Below are 20,169 nucleotides of genomic sequence, written 5' to 3'. Positions count from 1 at the left end.
CATTTGACAGCTGTGCTTGATTGACGCTTGACAGCTTACAGAAGCAGTCAGAATGTCAGCAAAAGTCAGCGCTAGCTACTATTTTATTTTATTTACTTTATTATTTTACTAACTGCATGGAAATGGTTCGTGTTTAGATTTTGCATATTGATGTGCCTCCGGAAAACATACAGCATTTATGTATGAAGAAGCAATTATGTACTCACCGCATATATGCGCGCTTCATCCATAAACATGTATATTCCTATGCAATAATGTAGTTTACCTTACCGGATATAGGGGCGCTAGTGTCTCACCCAGCAAGGCAGTGAGCCGCTGCCATCTTGGATGTCATAGCGTTGTGTACTTTCGCCGCGTGCGCGTCGAATCTAAAATTATATCGTTAATCCGTCTTCCTTTGCAAAAAAATTATTTTCAATAAGTGCAATAAATGTGATAATACGGTGATCATGATATATATTTTCTTATTATTTCGTAATATTACCGTGGGGACATTTTGGTTGGACCCCACGTGCGCGAACAATGTCGATAGGCTACGTAAGCTAATCGATCTGGTGTTTCGCGCTTATTGGTGCCTGAGAGGGCTCTTGAAAAAGGGGATACCTCGACATCCAGCAGCGATTCAAGCAACGAGCAGGATTGAGAGTGACTCCCGAGAGAAACGGCGAGAAATTACCAGGTAACGATCGATCCTCGGATCGATGCGTTATACAACCAGGTGAGTTTTCTTACATATCTTATAATGCATTTACCATATTGTGTATCTAATGCAAATGAGATGCTAATTGAGAAACCAAATTAAACAAATGGCGATTTGGTTGACGAACGTGTCGACACCGACACCGAAATCTAAATCTGGATCTAGGTTTCTTTAATACAAATTTTGGCGAGGAAAAGTCCCAATGGTTACCTATAATCGGTTATTGAATCTATTTATTTTATGTACAAAGTTAATTGAGTGCAATTTAAATTTTACGCCAGTGAATCGAATGATAACATTTTATTTCACCCACGTGGCGAGATGTTGGTTATAACAAGACATTGGTTAAATTGCTCATTTAAAGGGGTTTCGTAAACTGAAAATAACGGAGAACTGTACTCACTAAACAATAGCTAACACTTATTTGGCCCCACTGAGGACATCATGGCCGTTACCACCAATGCTTTATTATACCAAACAGAACTCAGTTAAGAATCCAGATACCCCCTTTAATAAATGACTGAAACATTCAGATGATAAAGTCGCCCTTTGGTCTAAGTATCTCCTGCATTTTTATTCTTTTGAATATAATGATTAGCAATAAAGATGGTTAAATAAATAAATAACATTCAGCAAATCATCTTTGTCTTAAAAATTATCAGAACAAACTTTACAAATTGTTTGGGTAACAGGCGAATGTATAGCATAATATATTATGTAAGGCGCAGGAGATGAATATCAGACAGAATTTTCATGGAGATGTTTATTTTAAATACTCTAAGGAAATTTTGGATACGGTATTTGCATATGTCAAAAGTGAATGGTTTCTCAGTGATGGCTGAATGGAGGGTCTTCCACTGGAAGCCTCTCGGACCTCACATATCTGATATGTGAGGTCCGCACCCTTTGTTAGTTTTGGGTGTGATAACCATTTTAAATTATTGATTAAGCTGGAAAAGTACGTCAAATCATTGTGACGTCACATGCCAGTGTTTCATGGGGCCTCGCGTGCTGAGCGTGTGTTTTAACGCTTTATAGGATACTGATTTGACTAGTTGTCAAATACCGGATTGGCTTTTAACAATAGTGACGCGGTTCTTTTTGGATAAAGCAACACTCACTGCGTTTATGCAATCCCCTGGTGGCCCATATTTATAAATATTACAGCTATAAATGCCTACAATTGAAAAACCTATCCAACACAATATGTTACAGGTTATGTAATGACATTCTAATATCGTTGGCAAGCTTTTGGTGCAAACAGTTTTTGTAAATATCAATTACGGTATTTCGAATACCCTAATACAAGAAACTACCCCCGGTAATGCCCACAAAACAAATAATGCAACATGCAACCTGGTCACCTGTCACGACTTAAATGACACAAGAATTACTGGACCAAAACTAGTAGAAGTGGTTCACAAGGAAATGCCCAGTTTTATCCCCGAGCTTTTTCTGCGGAAGGAAAACGTTCGATCGATGCGTCTGATTTTCGACCCTCGAGAACGAAACAAATTTGTGAAACAAAACTATCCCGTCTGATTTGTCATACCGGTTCGTAGCTTTCTACAACAAAAGTTGGACAACCTGTCTAATTTTTGGGTCTGGCGGCAGCGCCCCACCTGTAACATGCTCGGTTGCGGAAACCTTGCATGCGAAGGAATGTCGAGTGCTAGTCTACCTAGACGACTTCCTTCTGGTCAATCAAGACCAATCCAAGTTATGTCTTCAGGCTGCGGAAGCCGTGAGGCACTTGGAACTTCTGGGCTGGCAATTCTGGTCAACTAAGACCAATCCAGGTTATGCCTTCACGCTGCGGAAGCGTGAGGTCCTTGGAACTTCGGGGCAGGGGGATCAATTACCAAAAGCCAACGTCCATACCATGTTGAAGACACCGGTTCTCGTCCGATCACCGAAGTTAAGCAACATCGGGATCAATTACTAAAAGTCAATTCTAACACTCACACAAGACCTACAATACCTGGGTATTCGTTGGCAGACTATAAGAAAATTCAATGTTCTTGCCCATAATAAAGAGTAAAAAACTATCAACGAGACCTTTGAGAGAATTATTACTGAAAATATCTGAAATCACTCTTCACGAAATGCAACGGTTGCTAGGACAGTCAGACTTCGCCAGTTTAGTAACTCCCAGAAGCAGACTACATTCTGATCAGATCCAAATACGCCTCAAACGTTTCGATAATATGTTTTAGACTGCTGAATCCACAATCGTGGAACAGGGAATGACATGGCGGCGCGGAACCACATGTCTCAGGCTGCCAATATGTACACCTAAAACCTGCCATCCACTGCTTGGCGAATAATGCCTCTGATTGGCTTTTAGTGCCCAATTAAACGGGAAATTAATGCCAGAAACTTGGTGAGTGCATCAAAAATGATAGCACAGCAATAGAAGGAACTTTATGCAGTTATAGTGGCAATTGAAGACAGCACAAGAACTCTGTAAAAATCGCAAGTCTTAGTTCAATCGAACACTCATTCGTTCACTCACTCGTTCTTTCTAACGTTCATTTTAATGAACAAAGTCGTGGGTTTTACTGATTCTAACAATCGAACTCCCGCACATAACAGATTACATTATTGGCTCAAGGCTGTCACGAGGAAAACCTCCCACAGAGTGTCATCTTTTCCCTCAAGCGCCGTCCGAGATCGATTTGGTTGCAGCACAACAGATTACTGTAGTAGGGAATAAAGATGGTGTGATGTCTTTATCGACTGCAAAGATTGATCAGCAAGTTATAGATGCTTTCAACAGGTCATTGAGACATCAATTTAGCATGGGTGTTTTCTTCTCCAAACTAATTGCCAAAAGTACTGACTTACTTGAACAAGTGCAGCTGGGGTGTACTTAAATGTGGCACGTGAAAGACCTTTGGGCTTCAAGATTTGAAAGCAGAGCTCAAATGAACTATAGAACCTATCAGGGACTCTGATAGATGTCACGACATTACAGTGTCCACCAGACATTTACACGGAAGCTGAAAAAATTGAGGATGGGTGCCCAAATAAAGGAGTAGTCTATACGAGAAGTAAAGAACAGGTGCTTGTTGGGAGCAATTTTTGTCCTACCTACCTACCAGACATCAAAAATGGTTAAACTGGTGCGAAACCTGGTGGCGGTTAACTTTCTATGATCCACATGTGGACACTAGGCAATTATTGACGTGGCTAAACTCAAAATTACTAAACCATTTATCATACAGGACCTTAAGGTAGAGCTCAAGCGCTAACTACAGAAGCTCTCATTTAAGCACACACTTCCCGAGATATCTAGACGAACCTATATGGACAATTGTTGCCCTGGAACGAAGGGTTGACAACTGAAAGTCTGTGTCACCGGGAAAAATATATTATATACTTTATTTGGCCCAAAGACTGACACTCTTAACATAAATACGGATGGACACTTTCAAAACATAATAGTATAACAGAAAACATAATTCTCTATTAATGTACTAGTATACTACAGTAGTACTACATGTATGTCTTTGACACAGGAAAATAGGTCAAGCAGAATGAAGTTAAGAATTTAAATATATTGTAATCTTTTTATCACCAACTGTAATGAAACTGAAGCCGCATCACGTACTGTAATAGATCACTGGAACAGTTCAGTTCTTAAGCAATGTGGCAGCATTCCTGTATCCCCAGGGATTCATCAGTGGATCAACAGTAGTTTCTTTGGGGACAGATAACCAATCAATGGACGATATACTCGTATCTCGTGGTAACTGGAGATTACCAGACACTCTTGTTGAAATCATTATTGCCCGGAGGAGATCTCAAAATAACTGAAGCTTATTTTTCAATATAATCATTATATGGTCTGGTTTGAGTTTTAGTAATCCTTATCAAAATTACAGACATAAATCATTTAAATTGTTTGTCTTTTAGACATTATATTTTAACTTATTAACCCTGGTTAGAAATAACAATAACTTTAATAGGTGACAATGAATGAAGGGGACGTGGTTATTTGATCTAACTTAACGATTAATATTTTTGTTATTCAATTGACAGATTAACTCCCTTTGATTCATCATAGCGTTGTGGGTAATACATTTCACCAGCAGATAACAAACACGTCTTCATACATAAATGCTGTATGTTTTCCGGAGGCACATCAATATGACGGTTTTACATTACAATAAAACCGATATTATGTGCCGAGAGGGAAAACATACAGCATTGCAGGAACTTCTTCCTGGTGAAGACTATGACATCCAAGATGGCAGCGGCTCACTGCCTTGCTGGGTGAGACACTAGCGCCCCTATATCCGGTAAGGTAAACTACATTATTGCATAGGAATATACATGTTTATGGATGAAGCGCGCATATATGCGGTGAGTACATAATTGCTTCTTCATACATAAATGCTGTATGTTTTCCCTCTCGGCACATAATATCGGTTTTATTGTAATGTAAAACCGTCATATTATTTCCCAATATACATTATTTTATTATTTGTTTCTGGAATGCTATGACAATTTGCCGAGGCGCTAAGCCTCTATCAAAATGGTTTTAAACGCCGCTGTGCAAATGTTAAGGTTAGTAAAGTTGCAGTCTTTTGTATCGTTCTGTCATACTTATTTAACATTATTGCTTGTAAACATAAAATTGGAAATTACGTGCTAAAAAGTTACATATGACTTAGGGTAGTATTCTGCAAGTCATTTTATTCTGACTAATAATCTCTGCTTTCTAATTACTTAATGACTATAGAAATGTAACCTATGTATATTGTAATATGAGGTCTTCTTCATTGATTCTGACTTTCTTATACGAGTCTGGCTATCATATATGAGTAAATATGATATCTTTTTCAGAGAAGCAGATGAGTTGAAACAGAATATATTAAAATTTACCAGTGGGACTTCAATGCTACAAGATAAAACGTTATGGGCAACACAGCAGCAATTACAAAAAGTAAGACCTACACTTCCATCTATTAAGGGTGATTAGCCCTGTCCCACCAGAATCGTCACTCCAGCAATCCAAGCTCGGCCCTGAAGTCTAGTAAACCACCAGTGAAAGAATGCAGCAGAGCTGGCATCTTACTGTATTATTATCTCACACAATCCATTCAATCAACTTTTTGGTTAAATAATTATTATCAGATTTGAGTGATAATTTCTCTGAAGGTGATATGCAGAAGGATCTGGGAATCCACTGCATTATTATTACTATCCCAAGAAACCTCGCATTATTCCATAATGGAAATGAGTCACAACTAGGGTTCATTCCCGGGAATTCTCGAGCCGAGAATTCCCGGGAAATCGTTGGGCTTTGTTCCCGGGAAATCAAGCTCGAGAAAACTCGAGAACTCGAGAAATCATATTTGAGTCTATGAAATTATAAAATAAAACGATTTGCGTTTGCCGTTTGTTTTAAATGCAAAAATTTCATTTGATTTTTTTTTCTAATTAACATGCCAAAAATGGTGCTGTGATTGTAATTTAATTATAAGTTAGGATAAGGTTAACGTTTTCATGTTGAAATTTTTGTTTATTGTTTGTTTTGTTTAAAAGAAAGAAGCTAGAAGTTTTGAGTTGATTTTTTTTTCTTTTTAATGCTGTGCTTGTGCTGTAATTGTATATATGTATAAGTCACAAATGTCAGAATAGCTTATTTTTTTAGTTTTCTTTAAGAAAAAGAAGCTAATTATGTTGAAGACTGTCAATAAAAGTCTTATAATTATTTTGGTACTTTTATTTGAGAGGAAACCACTGAATTTGTTGATTAATCGCATTATTGGAACCGAAGAATATGCAAATCCGTACGTAAATGTAAATTTCTCGACAACCCGAGAAGACCCGAGAAATTAGCCTCGAGAATTCTCGAGACCCGAGAAATTGATAAGCTCGAGAAATCATGAACCCTAGTCACAACCCTCAACAATGAGGAATACGAGGAGAGAGAGTCTGGTTAAGTTGGTAATCTGTTCAAAAGGGATGGACATGGATGGAACTTTGGACTTTTACATTTATGTAGTTTTATCATGTTACCATGTATAATATGCGACAGGTCTAGATGGCAATCGGGGAGGGAACACCCCGCACACCCGCACAGCCCCGTATGGGTGTGTGGGGTGTAGGGGCCTGATTGCCATCTCGACCTGTTGCTGACTATATGTAGTACAGACCCAAGTTAGAAACTGACACACTAAATTTCACAATATTTTAGTATAAGAGTAAGATTTAGTAATAGAGATTCTGACAAAAGTGGCTTAATGTGCCTTCATGTAGAATTTCTGATTTCAGGTATATCAAAAGGTTCTGGTGTTGGACTTGGACTATGCCTTGGAAAAGAAAGTGGAACAAGACCTTTGGAATGTAGGCTTCAAGCAACAGATTGAGGCTTTACAAGCTATTTCAAAAGATAGGAAGGTTTGTCTATTTATACTATTTTCATATCAATATACTAGCTTTTCTTGCGACTTGTTATTTTAATTTTACTTTAATGCACAACCAATAAGTCATACAAAAGGGTCTGACTTTTGTACGACTTGTTTATTGTGCTATGGCTTGAAGACCTCATCTCCTAGTCAACCTTAGAAAGGTGTGAAAGGTGCATAGTGGGTGTGCTCAAAAATAATAACTGGTAAAAACTTTAAATGCATGGATTAGGTTTTTATCCCATCTAAATAGTTAGGATAAAAAGTCTAGAATCTCTGTGCCAAATCTTGAACATAAACACCCATTTTTAGATTATTGTATGTATGTATGTATATTCTTTATTGCATTGCATCACAAAATACAAATGACAGGTTACAAAAACAAGAGATCTTAAATTAATGTAGGTAAAAATTCTTAGTATAATTATATAGTAATTATAAAGTATTGATTTTATAACTCACTTTTGTTATCATTAACATTTTGTTGGTCACAGAATGCACTACGCAGCGAGGCGCAGGCAATGCTGTCTTGGGTTCTGCAGGCTGCGGTGGGCTTCTACCTGTGCCTACTGCACCAGATCTGCACCACATTCAAGTTGGATCTGCCATTTAGGTAGGTTGTCGCTCATTGTTCTAGTAATTAGGGCCAAGTTGGTATGTCAATTTCTTCAAAATAATAAGTTTTATGGAAGGCGTGTGGAATCCTCTAAGGAGACAAATCCCGCTGTGGACGTGTATAGGTTGACGATGACGACGTCGATGATATATTTACGGTGCGACAAGGCTCTTTTGGCGCGTGGCAAAAATCGGAACTAACGTTGCCGTCAAGTGTCCCCTTTGTTCTTGTTTGAATAGTCTAAGCCTTTGTTTTCCACTAGCGCCCTGTCAATGTCATTCAACTGCCAAAAGAGCCTTGTCGCCTTGTACTTAATAATAATTTTGTCCCCAGGCGTCGCGCGTCGCTGCTAGGCGCGGTAGAGGGTTGGGAGCCGAGCGCGGGGGTGGGGCCTATAAACGCGGGGGGAGCGGGCGCCGCGCGCTATGCGAGTCAGCACTGCCTCGTACATCTAGGAGACTTAGCGCGGTACAGGCACCAACTGAGGGTGGCTCATACCTTCTATAGACACGCTCTAGCCGTGTCTGTGCATTCTGGACAACCATACAACCAGGTATGCCCCCTGTGATGGCTTTCAATTAAACACAACAACACAGCTATTTGAACATCAAAACACACACTCACACTTTCAATGTCAATTCAATCAATCAGCCTGGTTGCGTCCACTGCTGGACATAGGCCTATATTCATCTAATAAGCTCTACCACGGTAAGTTGTGTATGTTTATAGTGCTCAATGTGAAAGCTGCTCTATATATCTATAAGTAAAATAGTTCTTAATTATGACAGATAATAATGATGCCGGTGAAGCCACCAAAGCTTCTGACTAACACCAGATGCACTACAAAAATATACTTAATTATGTTAAAGTCATTACTTCATTATTATTAGTCAAGTCACACGTAGTGACCTTAAAATAATCGGTAAAATTAAATGTATAATACTGAATCCCATAACGGAATGTTAAAAATCTAGATACTAGTGGTGCTAAGTACAATAAAATATAATAACAAAGCTATATTTACATACTGATAAATGTATTGTATTTTGATTTAGGGTTCCGTGCCTCAAAAGGACTTTGTTGGCTGTCCTACAGCCTACAGTGAAACCTACAGGGTACTTCCCGTTGACCTAGAATCATGAAATTTGGCAGGAATGTAGGTCTTATAGCAGACATGAGGGGAAAAATCTAAAAGCTCTGAATTTAGGGTCTTATCACAAGAAAAAAATTAAAATGTGTTCATGAACTAACATTGCTATTTTCAACTTTCAAAGTAAGATTACTACACCAAATGGGGTATCATATGGAAGGGCTTTACTTGTACATTCTAAAACAAATTTTTATTTATTTGTAGGCATAATAGTTTTTGATTTATCGTGCAAAATGTCGATAAAATACGATTCTAGTACGGAACCCTCAGTGCGCGGGTCTGACTCGCACGTGTTCATTTTTTTGGAGCTTGAGTTACATTTGCTTAGACATTGTTATTTTTAGGGACAAGGTATAGTTTGTGTATGTATTGTTGTATGGTGTATGTATGTTTTGGCGGCAGCTGGCGCTAGTGGCGTGGAGGCGCGGGCGGCGGCTAGCGGCCGTGTACTGGCATGTCCGCTCCCTGCTGGTCCGAGCGCCCTTCCCTCCCGCGCCCGCTAACCTGGCCAGGACCCTTGCTGCTGCTGCTAGGTGAGATATTTTTTATATTATTTTTATCTTTTTGTAATAATTTCCAATAGAAAACGCCACGTCGTGGGTGAGATCCGACCCAGCACGTGACCAAGAATGTCGGTGATTTGGGTCAGATCTGTCCCAAGTTTTTCACGCAGATGCGGTCGCGTTTCAGGCGATTTTAAGTTTTATCTCTATAGAAATAAAGTTTAATATTCTTTGCGTATGAATCTGAATGAACCAATTAACCACAGTCACTCAAACCACGTGGCGTGTGGAAGTCCCTACAACAGACCTATGTCCAGCAGTTCATACCTATAACCTAACCTAAGTTCATACTAAAAAAAAACATTCAAATTCATACGCGCGCGTCTCTGGCAAGATGGGTGGGCACGTACGAGAATCCGGCCGTAAATTTATTGGGCATACAATCGGCCATATTTCACGTTCTAAAAGTTAAGAGTACACTCTTCATTATACCGTGATTGTGTGTGAGGGCATACTGGTGCGTGCCAGCAACATTTACGACAGGACATACTTAAGAGGGACGTGACTAACTAAACCACCTCACTAAACACACACAAACAATATCCTACACCTAATTTGCTAAAAGTCCTCGGACTGATCGCAAATCACAAAATTTAAAAAAAAAAAAAAAAAAAAAAAACTAAACACATTTGAAATTATATTATTAACTAGCTGATGCCCGCGACTTCGTACGCGTGGATTTAGGTTTTTAAAAATCTTGTGGGAACTCTTAAATTTTCCGGGATGAAAAGAAGCCTATGTCCAAGGCCCCGAGTTGCAAGTACCTCTGTACCAAATTTCGTCAAAATCGGTTGAATGGTTGAGCCGTGAAAAGCTAGCAGACAGACAGACTGACGGACACACTTTCGAATTTATAATATTAGTATGGATTATTAGTGTTGCATTAATGTGAGGCTTTCAAAATGAATAGAATTTTAATTGTATTTAACCTCGCTTCAAATAAAGATGACTGTGTGTCTGATAGTCGTGACGTGAAGGAAGCGCCAGCATTACCCGTGCTGCCAGGGTTGATCACCACGCCCGAGAAGCCCGCCGCAGTTCCCGACAGATTGGACTCGCACACCTACGTCAACGAGCTAGTCCGGACCTTACACTACTTGCGCACGGCGGAGCAGTGAGTGATTTCTCTATATTCGAAATGTACCACAGAATACTTAATAGTACTTGCCAGGTACAGAAAAACCGGCAAAGTGTGAGTCGGAGCGCACCGAGGGTTCTTTACCTTGTTAGGATACGTGTGATTATTTTGTTCAACTCGATCAACGTAATTTTTCACTATATTAGTAAAATACCTACCTAGTGCCTACTGATTCGCTAACGAAGAAACTTAAAGAAATGAAAAGGTTATAGAGATTATTAACAGAAGTTTAATTTTTACTAAAATTGTGGATTCCAATCAATTTGTTTCAGACTAGACACAGCGGCTGAGTTAGTGAATATCTTGAACTCATCGCTGTCGCCTCTCGTCGCCACAGACAGCTTTGATTCCATGACTCTTATTAAGGTAACATTTGTTTACATACAATTACATATTTTGTCGGTTTTATATTTTTTGTACAATAGAATTGAAACTAATATTGTAGAATTGAATTCTAGCAGCTATATTATTTCAATGCTGTACAAGAGTCATAGAGAACAACAACAACAACTTTGTTATTCAGTATTGTTATTTATTTGCAGGCTACTAAGTATATATTTTTATTAAACCAAATCAACTGTTTGCTATTCCAATGAAAGTGTGTTGCGCGAATTATTCCCCAGTGTGATTCTGAATTAAGTGTCCACCCTTTCTAAGAGCTTGCTGTCCCTGTTTTTTTTTCTAAAACTAGTTTTATAACTCATCCTACATACCAGTAATCATAATACCTTAGAAAGTTCTAAAAACACGTCTATTTTGCAGATGGCCTGCGTTATAATATGGGTAGTCCACTCTACCACAGAAGATTTCTCACTAGAAGCCAATGCGTTGAGTGAAGCCGAAGCAACGGCGGCGCAACTGGCTTCCTCTCTAGCAGCGGCTTCACTTCTATCTCTGCTACTACCCGCCTATACTACTGACGAACTCCCTCAGAAAGCTTTGCCTGCACGTATGTATTACTAGCTGACCTGCTCCGTTTGAATTGAGGATTCACATGGGGCAGGGGAGGAAAAGTTGAAACTCTTTTATCTGAGGAATATGTGAAGCGAATCAAGAGCAAAATAGGCAAAACTTACCCATTGTTAGTAGATGATAACTTCTCTAGCGAGGTTGAACTCTATGCAGCAACATCTAGTTTTTTTGTGGGAGTTATGCGTACGTGAGCCGAATAAAGGTTAGGCCCGTTAAAACATGCCATGTTAATTGAGGAAAACTTCTCTAGCGTGATTGAACTTCGTACAGTGACATCTAGTTTGTTACGTGGGAGTTGTGGAACTTCTCGATAGGAGTCATAATGGCAGAGTGAATTAGAGAGAGGGAATTCTCGGTTTGATTCTGTAATCGACATCTGTCAAATATTAGGCTGAGTATGACCTAAATTAAAGTTGCTTAGTCGTTTCATAGCCTACCTCGCGTTAAATGTAGGTAACATTTGACGCCTGAGTGCAGGTGAAGCCTCGACGTTTTGTTGGTTCCCTAACTGTCGTGAACTGTGATTTCCTTCAAAACTTGGGTGATGAAATTGAAAAGTATCCACAATATCGTGAAGAGTTTCTGTGACCGTACAAACTTTGGGAACAACAGTAAGTAGTCCTTAATTTTATCTCATAATATTTTATTTTTAAATGGATCACCCGCTTGCGGCTCGGAAATTAAAAATCACATCTTGACTTTAATTTGCCACTTTGCATACTAGTGCCAAAAATACCTAACCATTTTCGCAGTTAAAGTGTGACTCAAATTGCAATGGCTGGTATCGCGTCCGTAGTTTTGGGCTTCAGTGACTCCGGATATTAAAATGTATGCCTCGACTTTAATTTTGTACTTTGTGCACTAGTGCCATAAATAATCGTTTTCGCAGTGAAAGTGTGGCTGCAGTGGCTGGTGTCGCGCCCCCAGGCGGTGAGCTCTAGCGGCTGGGTGTCGCGGCCGCAGCTATGGGCTGCGCTCGCGCATGTACTCAACAAACTCGGCCCGTTGGCTGATAAACATAACAAGTGTGAGTGAGTTTAATTTACAAAACAAATAACAAACTAAGAAGCAGAGCAAAAAAGAGAGTTAATTTTGCATTATAATCGAGAGCCCAAAAAATTTGGTTTAAACCCTTCAGATAATTGAGGTAAATCATTGAAGTTTGGAAAAAAACGACTGTTAACCGTTAAATTTAATTTAGCATGACTAGGGAACTCTACTTAGTAAACTCTACTACGTAGTGATCTGACATGCTTTTGACCAATTTTTTATTTTCATTTAGATGACTCAGTGCCTTTGCCTGAAGATGAGGAGCTTCATGGTTTCCTGCCTCTGGAAGAAACGTTCATAGGCCTCAAATTCGTCAGCCACAGCAACTGGGATTCCACTAAAGTGCCTGAAGTAGACTCCAATGATGATGACGTGGGGTATGTTCAATCAATCAAAATGGGTTAAATCTTCTTTAGAAAGGAGATGTCTTTAGAAGTCTAGAAAGTTTGCATTTTTTGGTACAACCTTTTGAATGAGGATTGTGAAGAATTGTTTTACTTTCCTGTGTAAATTATCTACATCATATTATAAATTAAACTGTTTTTTAGTTACTGTTCGCGCCGCTAGGAAGAATGTGTGTGTGCGTGCGTGCATCAGGTGCAGTGTGCAGACATTATGCGAACCCCGCCAATTCGATTAAAAATGTGCTCGCATGCCGCGCGTGCGTCGGTCTACAGTCTAAATTCAGTTCAGTCAGTGATGACACCCTATTCTACATCTGTATACTAATTTAACTCATTATAAGCAATGTTTTACTTACTGAACCATTCATGAGGGCCATCGAAGTCCCCAACAGTTACTAATAGATTTTTTGCGAAAATAATCATTACCCATATTACAAATGCAAAAGTGTGTTTGTTTGTTGGTTTATCTTTCAATCACGTCGCAACGGAGCAACGGATTGACGTGATTTTTTGCATGGGTATAGTGTAAGACCTGTAGCGTGACATAGGCTACTTTTTATCCCGGGAAATCAAAGAGTTCCCACGGGATTTTTAAAAAACCTAAATCCACGCGTACGAAGTCACAAGCATCAGCTAGGCCATTGTAATTTTTTTTTCATTCAGATCGACGGGCATATCGTGTCTGTCTCTAATCGGCGAGCCTGAGTTAGAGCAGCGCGTGCGAGCGGGGCGCCTGCTGGGACTCGGCCGAACGCTGGCCGAACACCACCCCACGCATCTCACTTACACGTGAGTATACACTTCACTAATTACAGCTTTTTTAGGGTTCCGTACCTCAAAAGGAAAAACGGAACCCTTATAGGATCACTTCGTTGTCTGTCTGTCTGTCTCTCATGTCTATCAAGAAAACCTATAGGGTACTTCCCGTTGACCTAGAATCATGAAATTTTGCAGGTAGGTAGGCCTTGTAGCAGCCGTTCGGGGAAAAATCTGAAAAACGTGAATTTGTGGTTACATCACACAAAAAAAAAATTATGGTCATGAACTAATAATAATTAGTATTTTCAATTTTCGAAGTAAGATCAAGCGTATATCAAGTGGGGTACCATATGAAAGTTCTTTACCTGTGCATTCTAAAACAGATTTTTATTTATTTTTATGCATCATAGTTTTTGAATTATCGTGCAAAATGACGAAAAACTATGACTGTATTAAGGAACACTCGTTGCGCGAGCCTGACTCGCACTTGGCCGGTTTTCACAAACAAAGTGTTTCACATAACAAAGACCATAAACTCTAAAACTCTAAAAGCAAAACATATACGTTACACTTGTATTTCATCCCGTTATTAGGACCGAAGAGGAGTCGGTGACGTTCACAGCGAGCGCAGTGGACGGTGATCAGTTATCAGTTCTAGTGGCGCATCTCACAGCACACGCGCAGTCGCGGTGCTCGCCGCCGCCCGCGCCGCCACCACCCGTCATCATCTCTGAAGCTGATTTTAGGGAAAAGGGTAAGGATGTCTAGCACTTTTCCAAAGTCCTTGTCCTGACAATTTCAAACAAAACAAAAAAGAATTAACCAATTTGGTGAGTTATTCGGAAATTATGCTCGTGCACACATTTCGGCGATTCGTTTTTATTTGTATAGATATTAACTTATTTTATTATCAAACAGTTCGTGAGAAACGTGTAGGAATCCTCAAGCCTCAAGGCTCGTTGGAGCGCGCGCGAGAAGAACGCGCATTGGCCACCACACAAGAGGAACCAACACAGGAGGTAATATTCTCAATAAACTACTAATTAAACTAGTAATTGAAACAAACATAAGATTTTTTACCCTACAAACACTTTATACACAGGAGAACGAAGTGAGCCCGGAGAGCAGTAAAGCTGAAGACAAGAAAGAAGCGCGAAAACCTCGCGTCAACATCGCCATGGCCGCCATCATGAGGAAGCAGGAGGAAACTAACAAACAGGTAGACGTCCATTGCTCGACATTGGGCATGATTTTTTCGCTATTGGTTTAGCCGATTTGAATATGTTTTTATCTTTACTTCAGGTCAAATTCGTAACACCACCTCCTACCCCAGAATCTCTGACGGAAGCTGCCGACAACCAATCACAAACCAGCGCAACGCCAAAACAAGACGACAAACCAAAAGTCATACAACCTAAAGCAATCAAAAGCCTCGCCAATTTACCCATTGGAAGAAAAACCGGTGGCATTCTCTCTTTAAAAGACAAATCCGCGGGTTATCCACACTTGCAAAACACAGACCCGGAACCCAAGAAACCAGAAAAGGAGGAAAAAAAAGAAGCAAAATTTAACCAAAACAATAGCAGTAACTCCCAAAACTACCAACAAAAGCGTGACCAAGGCACTAATTGGCCGAATTTACCCGCAGCCAACTACAACGAAGGCCAGAGGATGAACTTCCAAAAGAACTACGGCATTCAAAATGTAGGAATCAACTACAATCCAACTTATCAACCGCCGAGTCCTAACAACCAAGGAATAAGGCTCCCAGTTGTCAATCCTAAGGAAATAGACGTTAGGACTGCGGCTTTACAAAAACAGAACTCCCGCCAAGAACTTTTCCAAGATGGTCACAAGTTTACTAACCACGGCTACCAAATATCAGGTGATAAAAAGAATTTCTTAAACGATCTACCACCAAGGTTTGCGAATCAGTATCGTTATTGGCAGAACGCGCAAGACAATCAGTATGTTGATAACAAATTCAAGGATGAAAACCCAAATAATATCAATGTACCTTTCAACTTGCAGCCTCCGCACCAAAATTGGCCGACACAGCAAAACGAGGGATTTCAACAACCCGTATCGTGGTGGAAGCCCGAAAACCAAACCAATTTCAACCCTCAACACTTCTCTACACCGCCAATGAATATGCCAAACTTTTATTCAGCGCTACCTGCAAATATACCCAATCCATACACAAATGTGCAGTTCAACCAAATGCAAGGGCAAAGTCTGCAGAATTTGGGTCAAAATGTGCCAAACATGGGGCAAAATTTGAGTCAAAATGTGCCAAATATGGGGCAAAACTTACAAAGTTTGGGACAAAGCAAACCTGAAAATTTAGCTCCTAATTACGTTCAGTCAGCGATAGGGCAGCCCCAAATGCAAACTTTGCAGAATTTGGTTACCTCACCGAACTTTAATTCGACGTTGAACAGTTTCGGTCCTTACGCGCCTTCTGTGAGTTATGATTCGACGATGTACCCTCAGTTCAACAAAATTGGCTACCCACCCATGCACATGAAAATGATGGACAAACCGAATTATCCGGGTGCTAAGGAATTGGATGTAGGTCTTAACTTCAGCTCTAATGTTTTGGACCTGCAGCAAAGAAATCTGAATTATGAAACTTTTGGTGGAGAAAGTGGTTCTATGAAAACGTTGGATGATACTGTGGTAAGTTTTTAGGTGCAGTTCAATTTTATAGAAGACCCTCGCACTCCAATATTAAAATGCCTGTAACTTTGTAAATCTTTGTTGGATTTTAATATTTTTTCAGCGTACGTCATTATTTTTATCCTAGTTAATAATAAAGTAATAATATTTATCAAATTCAAAAGTAGGAAAATACTCAATTGAATGTGTCTTTAATGTTATGAACAGGGTGTATCAGCGGGAACGGCTGCGACGGGCGAAGGCAGCACGTATTCCCTGTTTAGCGGCGCGCCCGATGCGCCCGCGTGGCCGCCGCGCTCGCACCATCAGGTAATTTGATTGATAGTCTCAAGTACAATGACAATCATTTTCATAAATTCACTTTTAATAAAAATATTCTCATAGAAATAGATTTTTTTTATTACAAGTGGTTCTATTATTTATTATTATTTAGGAGTTATTCTGCTCTAATTTTTTTTCTTAATAATGCAAATCGTTTTTAGTTTTATCTAGAAAAAAACCCACCTATATAATATTATTTGCGTGAAACCACAAGCCCTGTTCTGTTCATCATATTATTTGTCTGAAACTCCTTTCAAGGCTTTTCTGTTCGTCATATTATTTCTGTGAAACCCTTGCTTTTCTGTTCGACATATTATTTGTGTGAAACCCTTGCTTTTCTGTTCGACATATTATTTGTGTGAAACTCCTTACAAGACTTCTTTTTCTGTTTAGTCGCTGTGGTCGGGCCCCGGGCCTTCGCCCCTGGAGCGTCTGCTCGAGCAACAGAAACAAATGAAGCAGCCGCCCGCGCCACACTGACACTAACTTAACTAAGCGGTGTATCTCATTTTATTAAATAATAAAAAGGTCTCAAAAATGTCGTACTATTTGTACAATTTCTACCACATGAATGCGACCTAACGTTCTTCCAAACAGAAACTATACCTGTGGGATTTTTCACAAAGCTTTATACCCCCATACCTCCCACGTAAGCTGTGTTAAGCCACGAAATTAGTGTTGGACGTTTTAAAAATAGTGACATCTATTTTCATTTATTTTACGCTTACAAAATAAAAAATAAATACTAAAAATAATTCTTATTTCTTAAAGTACTTATGAGAAATAATATGATAATGTGGCTAATTCCGTTGTACACAATCTCTAAACTAAACTAAAATGTCACGTCTAAATCTATTGCTATCCCTTTCATAATGTTGCTTGCGGAAAAGGATAGCACTAGATTTAGATCTGTTAATTTAGTTTAGTTTAGAGATTGTGTACAAGAGAATTGAATGTTATATTTTTCAAAAAAGGACGGCGTAAAACCTTGTTTCGACTTTTTAGAACGCTCTATTGAATTTTTTTTTTGTTTTGAGAATACATCTTACGAGTACGTGGGAGGAATACTTTTTTTTATACAGCTTTAATTGAATTTTGATGCAATCCATAACGAGGTTTAGGTTTTTACTGTTCACACATCGTATTTATAGTATTCGAGGGTAGAAACACTTCAACGTTAAACAAAATGGACCTTAAGTGCCTTATTTTAACGCTCAAATTGATTCATATTATCTACAGCCAGCGCTCCAACCGGAAACGTTGCTGAATTAAAATCTATGGAACTAAAATTTTTACTTCAAGTCAAGAAACTTTAGGCCTATTTTACTTTGACGTTATTTTGTTCCGACTCGCATTCAATCAACGTTGGTGAGAAGTAAAATCTCATACTAACAGCGATCACGCACTCATCCGATCCCAATCCGTGAAAATACGGATATAAAAAATATCTACGACATCGACATATGTCATAAGCTACCATACAAAACAAAAAGGAACGTATTTTCACGGACTCGGATCGAATGAGTGCGTAACCGTCGTATGCCTACTACTCAGTCTATTCAGTCAAGATAGGTATATATATTTAGGTATTACACCGTAATTCTGCTGACAAGTAATTTGAGAAAGTCCTGGTCATATCTGACCAGGACCAGGAAAAATAATTTGGTATCCCAAATAATTTTTTGTATTGTAACAAATAAATTAACTGTAAATTCTAATGTTTTTTATGTTACTGTAAAATAATTAAAATAGTGTACTATTCGTGTCTTATGGTGTATTTATAATCTGTACTTATTTAGTTATTGTATTGTAATTTTTTGTCTGGTTAAACAACACTAGTAAATAAAAATCAACTTACACACTCATGTTACACGCCTCGGGTGGCTCATTCGAGGCCCTTTTCATGTGAACTTACATACTACATATAATATATGGCGACTGGTGTTAATGTCTTTTATATGATAGGGCAAACATCATTGATTGACAACTCCGTACCAAGACAAAATTTCGTAACTCTGGTATCTAGTTCGAATGCGTTTTCGTACGAAATTGACTCGTGCGAACACGCGTGAAAAATTCCCACCTTCCAAGTACTATGGGAGCGCGCCCACCACAGAATACATTTACTCCAAGGAGCGCACACTGGGAATAAGTACGACTAACTTGCACCTACTCTGCGTGCGCCGCTCTCCCAAAGAACTTAGAAGTTTAAGGTATGATCTATTCTCAGAAAGTCGGGATTTGAGCAATAACGACCCGTACCACACCGCGTCGCACGCAATAACTACAGTACGATAAGGCTCTTTTGGCATTTGAATGACAGTGGCAGGGGGGCGTAGTTGTAGAACAAAGACTGCCAGAAAATAAAATCTCCTCAACTTTAGGGATTATAATATTGAAAATGTCAATGTCGGAAATCGAGTAAGTTATATCTAATTTCCACTGAATGAGAAATTGGAAAAGCCGTCCCTGTTCCCAAATCGGAAAAGAATAATAAAAACCATTGATAGGCCATGGACTTGCAACTTAAGTATTATATTCACCCGCTCAAATACTAGATTTACCTAGTGCTAAATATAGCTATAAGGTGCAGACACATTTATGCATAAAACAGTGAATTTCAGTTTTTTTTTTACTTAGCAACACCACGTATAAATATAATGGTACAACGTGACACTTCACAAGATGGCGGTGTTAGTTCCGATTTTGGCCACGCGCCAAAAGATGCTTGTCGCACTGTAACGACGATAATAGCGATCACATTATTTACTAGTGTTCTAATAATGTTTGTAAGCATTATATTTTTGTGATAAGTGAAAGCAAATTAAAGTAACTGATGCGGGATATTTTGTAATAAAGTTGTATTTGTTACATACAATGTTTTTTATTTACTATTTATAATAATAATAGCTGTACCCGGCATGCATTGCAATGCCACGTAAAGTAAAAAAAACCGGCCAAGTGCGAGTCAGACTCGCACACCGAGGGTTCAGTACCACAGAAGAAGTAAAACGGTAAGAATCACTTTTGCTGACGAACCGCAACCGGGTAGATGAGTTGGAGAAACCGGAGGGAGGTGGGGAAAGATGGGGGGGTAGTAATTGCACTTGCGCCTTATTTTTGATAGTTACATGTAATAAATCAGCTATATTTGCTAAAATCTAATATTAGGCTACGTTCGGTTAGAATATAAATATTCATTTGTAGCTGTAAGTTCTCTTGGGTAATAACCGTAACTTAATTAAAAGTTAAAACGTAGAAATTTTAAGGTACAGACAAGTAGAGGATTAACCAGGGAGTAACATAGGCTACTTTTAACTGACTTTCATAAAAGGAGGAGTTGTATTTTTCTAACCTATGTACACCAAAAGCTCTGAGATTACTGAACCGATTTGCGT

General features: G+C 39.1%; 1 protein-coding gene across 1 annotated transcript; it reads left to right on the top strand.

Annotated features, from left to right (window-relative positions):
• The first annotated feature begins 64 nt into the window (after positions 1–64).
• Positions 65–19,649, top strand: LOC117981837 (nonsense-mediated mRNA decay factor SMG7-like). Its single transcript, XM_034968048.2, has 19 exons — positions 65–149; positions 5,163–5,272; positions 5,552–5,651; positions 6,986–7,111; positions 7,614–7,732; positions 8,069–8,288; positions 9,288–9,418; positions 10,413–10,562; positions 10,859–10,952; positions 11,349–11,535; positions 12,448–12,585; positions 12,841–12,985; positions 13,676–13,801; positions 14,365–14,525; positions 14,690–14,790; positions 14,874–14,990; positions 15,074–16,450; positions 16,658–16,759; positions 17,165–19,649. Exons 2-19 carry the CDS (start codon positions 5,241–5,243, stop codon positions 17,249–17,251), a joined length of 3,513 nt encoding a protein of 1,170 aa, XP_034823939.1. The 5' UTR covers positions 65–149; positions 5,163–5,240; the 3' UTR covers positions 17,252–19,649.
• Positions 19,650–20,169: the final 520 nt, after the last annotated feature.

The sequence above is a fragment of the Maniola hyperantus genome, chromosome 4 (genome assembly GCF_902806685.2).
Source record: "Maniola hyperantus chromosome 4, iAphHyp1.2, whole genome shotgun sequence".
Lineage (NCBI taxonomy): Eukaryota > Metazoa > Arthropoda > Insecta > Lepidoptera > Nymphalidae > Maniola > Maniola hyperantus.
The sequence above is the reverse complement of the archived record's forward strand: the minus strand, read 5'-3'. Positions and strand labels throughout refer to the sequence as shown.